The sequence below is a fragment of the Haliaeetus leucocephalus genome, unplaced genomic scaffold (assembly GCF_000737465.1).
Source record: "Haliaeetus leucocephalus isolate CR32 unplaced genomic scaffold, Haliaeetus_leucocephalus-4.0 Scaffold696, whole genome shotgun sequence".
In the NCBI taxonomy this organism is placed as follows: domain Eukaryota; kingdom Metazoa; phylum Chordata; class Aves; order Accipitriformes; family Accipitridae; genus Haliaeetus; species Haliaeetus leucocephalus.
The window spans coordinates 2,841,544-2,850,649 of NW_010973132.1; the positions used below are offsets into that span (position 1 = coordinate 2,841,544).

Genomic DNA, 9,106 nt, shown 5'->3' on the forward strand with positions numbered 1-9,106 from the left:
CTCAAAACATAGCACTGTACCGGCTACTAGGAAGACAACTCTATCCCAGCTGAAACCAGGACAGTCATGAGTAGTGTAGAGCTTTTTGCTGTTAGTTTTGGGTTGTTCCAAGTCTCATTAGTGTACTACTGATTGAGCTAAAAGCAGTGCTCTAATTTCACCACCTGGGGTTTCTGGTAAAGGATGATCTGAAATTGAGCAGTTGTCAGTAACTGACTTGGGAATTGTATGGGTGCCCTACAGTTCAGCTTAATGAAGCCAGTCCTGCCCTGCTTGTGAATTCCCTTGTTCCCTCCTCCACAGGTGAAGCGGAACAGCACCCCCCCCCTCTCTCTCTACGGACAGCTTCTGTGGCGGGAGTTTTTCTACACAGCAGCCACAAACAACCCAAAGTTTGATCGTATGGAGGGGAACCCCATCTGCATCCAAATCCCCTGGGACAGGAATCCTGAAGCCTTGGCAAAGTGGGCAGAGGGCAAGACAGGCTTCCCTTGGATTGATGCAATCATGACCCAACTGAGACAGGAAGGCTGGATCCATCATCTGGCCAGGCATGCGGTGGCCTGCTTCCTGACCAGGGGCGACCTCTGGATCAGCTGGGAGTCAGGAGTCAGGGTGAGTGTGGCATTTCCAGAGGCTTGCAGGAGGCCATAAGAAAAACAAAGTCTCCCTGGCGCTCACTGCAAGGATGGGCACACAGGTATGGCTTTTGCTTCACATGTAAAAGTTGCGTGGAAGAGAGGATTTGCTGGCAGGCTCTTGGCCTGCCAACAGCCTGACTTATTTCTGCCTTCTACCGTGAGGCTCTGACAGTATCAAGAGTCTCCACTAACCGTAACTAAATGTTAGCGGGACCCACTGGTAAATACGGCCTGGGGTTTTGGGGGTTTATTTTTTGTAAAAGTTCACTCAGTCCATCTGTTTTCTTTGCAAGTTCAATGCCACTTTATAACTGGACCTTTTTCCTCATTGTATAATCTATCACCGTGCCGGTCAGGGAACGCTCCATGCCTGTGAAATCTGAGTCTAGAGTCTCTCAAGGAAAGAGGTAAAAGACCCTCCTTTTGGGCTATCTGAAGGGACAGACAGCTGAACCTATCTGGTGTACATATTGCCCTATGCAAAAAACGGGAGGCAGGGGCATCTTGTCACAAAGCTGATAAAGCAGAGCGTAGTTGAAAGTGTCATAGGGTCAGATGCTAAAAGCGCAGTGTCTGTGCATGGATGTGAGTGAGTTACTGCTGAAACCTGTCTGCCTCTCAGTGGCAGTGTGCTCTGGGACCTTCAGAGGGGTTCTTCCTTCTTGCTGTGGTGCTTGTTCTTCTGTGCAGCATCTGCCTGCTTCCCACAGTTGGTGCTTTGCACTTGTTACACCTCCCAGGTTAGGATCAATACGCAAGGCTTGCTGCAACACTAGGTAGTGGTTTAGTGTGTAGCTGCATGAGAGATAAGCCAGCGCTTTATCAGCATGAGCAGACAGTGCTTCCCATTTTGAAATCATCAGGAAGTGAGATATATTGACCAGCCAACTGGCTTCAGCCAGCAGATCACCTCTTTGCTGCTGCTCTGGTTCCTAGGGGCTGTTCTGACAGCTCAGTGCCTGCCATTTGAAATAGCATCTTGGGTCCTCCTGCCCCAAAGTCCAGCCTGGGGAAGCTCTCACTGCCTTTTCCTCCAATTGCTACAGGTATTTGACGAATTGTTGCTGGATGCAGATTTTAGTGTAAATGCAGGCAGCTGGATGTGGCTATCGTGCAGTGCGTTCTTCCAGCAGTTCTTTCACTGTTACTGCCCCGTGGGCTTTGGACGTCGCACAGACCCCAGTGGTGACTATGTTAAGTAAGTGATGTGACTGGAGCTTCTTTTTCTTTCTTGCTTCATCTCTGAGCCTAAGTCGTTCAGTAGCTGACAGATGCATGGTGCTTTCTGTGCATTGTGAATGCTGCATTGCTGCACTTTTAAGTGTTGCTTGTCCATCTTCTTACTTGTGTTGCAGGAGGTATCTGCCCAAACTAAAGGGTTTCCCCTCACGGTACATCTACGAACCATGGAATGCCCCAGAGTCTGTGCAGAAGGCAGCCAAGTGCATCATTGGGGTGGACTACCCCAAACCCATGGTGAACCACGCGGAGACCAGCCGACTGAACATCGAACGCATGAAGCAGATCTACCAGCAGCTCTCGCGCTATAGGGGACTCTGTAAGCACCAGCAGTTGCAAAAGATTGTGTCTTTAATAGGAGATAAAATGGTAGGAGGAGGCGTCATGATTTAGAATAGATAGCACTTGTCTCTCTGGCCAGTCCTTGCAAGAGGAAGCAGCCCCTGCCAAAGCTGCTCAATTGGCTTCCAGGGAGAGCTCCACTGAGCTCTTGGACAGCTAAGAGCGGAGTTCGGTTAGTTTTGAGAGCTGGTGATGGCACAGCACCATCCGTATGCCACCAATGGTCCATTCTCCACTTTGGAAAAAAAACCTAGGCAGAGCATCCTAAATAAATACGCTGCTAGATCACAGTGTCTGCTGGTGGCCAGCACTGGGTAAGCACAGGTCTGAACTCATCCTGCTTTGGGATATGGATGTGCTGGTTGGTGATCACTTCCTTGTGAAAGGCTTCTCCCACCCCAGGTGGTTTTTGTTTCTTAACTATGATCCTCTTGCCTTTCCCTAGGTTTACTGGCATCAGTCCCTTCATGTGTGGAAGATCTCAGTGGCCCAGTCACAGACTCAGCTTCAGGGCAAGGCTGCAGCACCAATACGGGTGAGTTGGAGCTATTTGTGTGCTTCTGAGATAGTTTCATGTCAACTTAAAGGCTACGAGCAGGAGAGAGAGATCCTTTTCTGATAAGAAGAGGGTGTGTACCTAGGAAAACATAGATCCCATGCACCTTCCTTTAGGCTTTCTTCAGAAGTCCCCAGTGAGCCTTTATTCCTAAAAGGGCTGAAGAATAGGAGTTCATTAAAGTGAATCTTTTATTGCCTGTATGGGATCATATGCAGCCACTTAAGGGAGAAGTGCAGATCACTGTAGGGGCTAATCAGGTATAATTAAGCTGTCCTCCATCAGACGGTACTCTTCTGTTTGTTCTGGGAGACTTAATTATTCTGCTTTTAACAAATATTTTTCAAAAGTTTTCAAGGAGGCAGTGGCAACGTCTCTCTGTGCTCGTGCACTGCGTATTCTTCTTTCTCCCTGCTGTGTAGCAGGTTAGGCTTGGGTGTACTTGTGAGATCTAAAGGCAGGGGAAATGTTGCAATGACTCTTCTTCCTCTACAGCGATGAGGCTGTCACAAGCAGAGCAGGCTTCTCCAAAGCGCAAACATGAGGGAGCAGAAGAGCTGTGCACTGAAGAACTGTATAAACGAGCCAAAGTGACAGGTCTCCCCACTCCAGAGATCCCTGGCAAGAGTTTATGATTGTGAGTAGTCTCTGGTGTGATCTGGCCTAAACGACTTTGTTCTGGCAGCTAGCAAGGCTCAATCTTACTTGCTCCCTACACTTTAATGCACAAAATGGAATTGCTTGTGGAGAGAGGCGGCTCCTTACTGTAATACCATAGCCCTGTAATTTGGCAGTGGTCTGCCCTCTGGTTGTTTTGCTTTTGCTTGACAAGCTGTTAACTCAGTTGTCCAGCAGAGAGCAGTACCCTGTTGCTAGAACAATCACAGAGCACAGTTGTTCGTGGGTTTGCTTTATTTGAGGCTGCTTCTCCTTCCACAGAGTGGGTTTGCAGCCAGATTTGAAGATGTGGTGAGGGTACAGGCTGGAGGGAGGGGAGCAAGCAGGTCCAATTGTCTGCCTGAAATGCTCCAGATCCCAGGAGGGAGGGAGCTGGTCACATGTTCTGCCAACTTTTCAGTATCAGGGGGAGGTCAAGGCAAAATCTCTCTTTTGCTTTCTCCTACAGCCAGCGACAAGCACCTTGCAATTGAAGAGTGAGAGTGCTGAAGAGGTGACCAGAAGAGGAGGGACTGCTGCCACAGAGAGACTGAAACTTGTGATCCACAACAGAAAATCTGGGGTCTCATATAAATGTGTAATTCCATTAGCTGCCACAAAAGGGCACTGCGTTATTTGTGCTTGGGAATATTTGGCTTTCTGGTCTCCAAAGAACCAAATATGTCTCTTCTCAGCCGTGCCCAAAATCTGCCCACATATAAGGGGGCAAGAGCCTTCTATCAGCTTGTTCCCTCTCAGGTGTATCTTTCTTTTCTGACAATGGCTCAGTGCATGTGACTTGATGCATTGACATAGGGAGCAGCATCTGTGCATCTCGGAAACAGTGAACGTCCTTTCTCATTGCTGGTACTAGGCAGTGAGGTACGCTGATTACTTCAAATTATAGTAGGGGTTGAGAAGGAAGCTGCTACAATGTCAAAAATAGAGTACTCATCCTACAAGAGAACAGGAAAATCTCAGTATTTCTTTCATTAGGCTAGACTGACAGGGATGTAAATGCTGAGTAAATGAAGGTGGTACTCATGTGGGATGGAAATGAAATGAAGGCCAACTGTAGCACAAGAACAAAGAGATACAAACTGTCTGTACACTTGAAAGGCACTTAAAACTTTCCCTGTAAAAGAATCTCACTGCTGCAAGGTGAGCAATAGTGCTGTTGCCTGGAACAGGCAGCTTCAGAGCAGTTTAACATCTGGGAGGGAGGGACTCTGAGAGAAGGAGGAATTGTTCAGAGAATAAGATCGTGCCTTGATATGAGTAAAGCAGTCTCCCAGAAGCTTGCTGGCCCAAATAATAAGGGAGCTACACCTGGGCCCTGCACTCTACAGCATTTCCTTCCCTGAGTGAGAGGTCTCTCAAATGGAGTGACCAGTGTCTGGTGTGTAGCCTGTGGAGCGCCTCATACTGACAGGGGGTGTATTACACATCAGCTCCTCGAAGTGAGTCTTCCTCGGGCTCAGTCTGTTGTCCATTCTGTGTGGATGTTTGCTCTTTCCTGTATTGGCATCTGTGTTCCACGTTTCTACACAGTATATTCCTGTAACCTCACACCCTGCACACTGCTCCTTCTTGCCATTCGCATTCACGCTGGTGCTTTGTAGTCTAGCAGGATGATCGCGTAGCTTCCCTGGCTCTTAACCATACACTTCTTGGCCTGGTCCTGTTACATGTTATTTCACCACAGTGCTGGCAGAGTGCCTTTACTTGCCTTCCCACCTAAGGGGGCAAGGGAGGGTAGTACTGCAGAAGAGCCTCTCTTCTGGCCGTTTTCAAGAGGGATTAGATCAAGTAGCTAATCCCATGCAATGGGCTGCTGTTGGCACTGTTTTCTTTTGCTGTCCAAAACCTTTCATCCATGCCTGGCACAGATAGTGTGGGGCTATATGTGAGTTTATGCAACTAACAGCTTGGGGAGCACAGGCGTTGTTTCCCACTCTGGCTGGGATAATCAGATTCAGTTTTGGAGGCTGTGTTTGGACCCAGAGCAATGGGGCTGTGAATAGAAACTGACTCAAGTGTATCTGGGAAACCTGAAGTGGTTGAATTGGGTCTGTGAGTTAATTTCTTGAATAGCTGAATAACCTTGCCTTCCCACTCATCTCCCTGGGGCATTGACCCTAGATTCCTTTTCCCAAGGGAATCCATTGGACAGACAGACCAAGTAAACAAGTCACTTTTCCAGCCCTTACTTTCTTCTAAAATACTATTCATAGAGTCTGCCTGGTGGATAACCCAGAAATCAACAGGTTTTGTCTCCTTCAGTCTGACCCAGACCTTACTCCCACTGTCTTGAGGGTAGAAGGTATAAAGAAAAAGAGACCCGACCCCCCTGCCCTGACCTGTCTTCTGCTGCAGAGTGAAGAAAGGGGAAAGACGTGCACTTTGTACACTTAGGTTACAGAAATTGTGACTTCTGTCATCTGGAGAGTTTCATGCTTACGCAGCGGTCTGTAAATATGACTTTTTTTTTTTTATATAAATGTCTTTAACCCTCTCTTTGCTGTCATCCAAATTATTTTGTTTCGTAAGTGGCATTTCTGGGGCTGGATCCATGGGGGTAAGGAACCAAGGGGAGGCGAGGCAAAATTTCCTAAGTGATTTCTTAAAAGGCTTTGTGGGTGAGGAGGAAATCACATTTGCAAGCTTTCTGTCAGCGCCTGTGATGTGGATGGTGGCACCTGGAAGAGCTGCATTTTGGGTAGCAGAACTGGGAAGGACACACAGAAACACAGGGCCAGCCAAAGGTAAGGGAAAAACTTCCTGCAAGAAACCTGTTAATGAGTTCAAAAAGGCTTGACCGGGTCATGGGGAAAGAAAAAGCTGTCAATAACCATTAGTGAAGATACCATCTTTGTTTCAGGAAGGAGCAGAGGATTGCTGGAGGCTGAGATAAAGCAAGCAGCATGACATGGGTGCTGGTTCGGGGATTTCCATTTCTTGGGATAACGACTGTTTTCTGTGTCTCCGGGCTAGCGGGCAATATCTGACCTGATACAGGCACCCCCGAAGCAGGCATAGGGGTGAACTCTTTGCTTGGGAAGAGGGAGCAGTTGGCTTTTAATGCTGTGAGAGTAGTGGCTTTTGGGATGTTCCCCAGGGTGGTGTGGAGGCTCCTTTCAACTGAGAGGGTGGGCACTAGGCAAAGAAGTTCAATGTGGGTCTCCTGTCAGTGAATGAGCCTTTTTTCTTGCAGTTCTTCAGCTAAGTCATGAGCTGATACTAATACACTGTGGCTTAGCAGTCTAGTAACAAGCTAGGATGCAGTTGGTGTAAAGTTCTGCTTGTGCATTATGCCATCCTCCTTGGTGCTCCTGTGTACACCCAGTTACTGGAACTTTTTTTTTCCCCCTCTTTGGAGAATTACATGAGGTACGTTACTTTCTTATTAACCAGCAAGACTTTAGGAAGTGCAAGTAGCCATGCAGTTTCTCATCCAGGTTCGGCAATGGGGCTGATCCAGAACAGCAGTTCTAGAGCCTTAGTCTCAGTTGGGTATGTTCAGACAGTGCCAGTCCAAACACCAGCTAAGCGATTATTACAAACAATCCAACAAAGCCAAGACACAAAATATTTTGCATCTATGAGCTTTTAAAATTTGCAGTCGAAGTTGTTCAGCAACTTTGAGACACAAAAGGCAGGTTTTGAAGAGTGATGGCCTGCTCCATGTGCTGGTGGTTGGGGAAATTCCCTTCCCCCATGTCTCTTCTGTCTGCACAAAGGAGCTAGAGCATCTTCAGGAGGGGCTGGCTGAGAGGTTTGAAAGTAGAAAATGCGTGGATATGAAGAGATAGGAGCCAGAGCTCTGGCCACTGGAGCAGTGAGCAGGATGGCTATGGTAAGAGAGCAGAGTGCTACTCTGGTATCACAGCTGCATCTGGGGGGAGATCAGGTGGTTCAGCTGGGGGAGAGAAGCTGGAAAACCTCTCTCAGCACATGACCTTTCCTCAGGTTTAACTTAAGGCTGAGAACGGTTGTTCTGAAGTGGACCTGATGGTCAATTGGACAATTTGAAAGAGACAAGAAAGACAGCAGGTGCCTTGTGTGCAGAGACACTGGCTAGGGCAGAAGTGTCATCTCTATTTTGCAGGAGATGTACATGCACTCTCCCAGAGGCCACGGGCTCTACCGTGCGTATAAGGAGATAGATGTGACTGGCAGTAGCACAGCCAGAAAGGCCAAAATAGGTCTTCTGCCAGGCCAGCCTGAGCCAGGGCTGGGATGAAAGGCCTGATGACCAGACTGGGGGGGAGCTCTTGGTGCTTGGTGTCCCAGCAGAAGATGGGATGTGCTGGTGATGATCTGGCTGCAGGAAGAGGAGGCAGCCTTACCTTCTGCCCCAGGTCAGAGGGCAAACGACAGCCATGCTGCAGAGGGATCGTGTTTTGGTAGATGGAGTTCATGCTTTGAGATGGAGCTGTGTCAAAGCTCCCCCAGTCCCTGAATGAATGCTGCTGAGTCTTTTGAGTCGTGCACGTAAGACAGTTTGGTCTGTGCATCCAAACTGTGAGGGGGACACCCAGCCCCCCTCAGGAGGCTGCCCCGGGGGTACCTGCACGTGGTGACCCTGTGGGGGTGTGCTTGTTTCCATGCTGGCCCAGGAGTAACATCTCTTTCCAGTTTGTCTGGCAGGAGACCAAGGCTCCTGGGAGAGAGCAGGGCTGTGTGCCTTGGAGGGCTCTGCTTGCTCTTCTCTGGAGGAACAGCTGACGTCCTGGGTCTGGGCCAAGAACTAATACCATCGCCTCAATGGCAGTCAGCTCCATGGTTTGAGAAATATGGATGGGATGTGCTGTATCTTTAAAGTTTGAACTGCTAAAGCAGTGCCACCCACCCTGTCCAGGACCGTCAGGCAGTAACTGGGAGCACAGTGGCCATGCAGGGAATACGAAAAGTTCTGTTCAGGTACGGAAGTGGCCTTGGGACCTAAAAAGACTGATGTCTACTGTGCACAGCACAATCTGCACGGTTTTCTGAGAGAGCCTGCAAAGCGTGGGGAGAAGAGGAGGGGGAGAGAAACCTGCTGCTTGGGCTGGTGGGGAAGGGTAGCCGCAAAGAGCATTCACCCAAGATCAGATGCTCCCTGGGACATAGCCGGATGCAAGAGTGGGTCTGCCTCTTCTGGGGAGAGACCTGCAACCTGGAGATGTGGGTTTTTTCTCCCTTGTGTCTGGGGAACGTGTGTATAAGCTGCTTTTTTTAATTCCGCTTGCTGCGCTTGCAGCCCTGGCCAGCTTCAATAAGGGCAGGCTTTGTGCTGAGGCTGCCAGACCTGTTGCCAGCCGGGTGCTGCAAAGCTGCCATGGGTGGGAAAGCACAGCCTGGCTTTAGCTGCTGCTCCTGCTGCCTCCAGCCGTGTCCCCACTGGGGACGAGACCCTTCCTTGCGAGTGGCCCTGTGCGTCCAGCCCCTCTGCCAGCCGGCTGCGGGCCTGGGGGCCCCCACAACCACCCCAGGCTCCGGGGCTGCTGCCACCACCTGCGGCACATCTGCCCGGGGGGGAGCTCTGCCTCCAGCTGCGGGTAGGGGGTGTCGGTCCAGCTGTGGGCACATCTGCCCCGCCGGGGTCGGCGTTTCCCAGGGCCCGGGCGGTGCGGCGGGGGACGGGGTGCGGGGTGTCGCCTCCAGCTGTGGCCACATCTGTCCTGCAGCT

The 9,106-nt window shown here is 49.8% G+C and overlaps 1 protein-coding gene across 1 annotated transcript in view; it reads left to right on the forward strand.

Annotated features, from left to right (window-relative positions):
• The window catches only part of CRY2 (cryptochrome circadian clock 2), a gene marked incomplete at its 5' end in the record, with an annotated part of 23,575 nt that extends 17,689 nt beyond the window's left edge, over positions 1-5,886 (forward strand). Inside the window, 6 exons of the mRNA XM_010580210.1 lie at positions 304-615; positions 1,688-1,839; positions 1,997-2,199; positions 2,668-2,757; positions 3,274-3,415; positions 3,905-5,886. Of these exons, the coding sequence (XP_010578512.1) occupies positions 304-615; positions 1,688-1,839; positions 1,997-2,199; positions 2,668-2,757; positions 3,274-3,413 (897 nt within the window). The remainder of the gene's footprint in view (positions 1-303; positions 616-1,687; positions 1,840-1,996; positions 2,200-2,667; positions 2,758-3,273; positions 3,416-3,904) is intronic.
• Between the last annotated feature and the right edge of the window lie 3,220 nt (positions 5,887-9,106).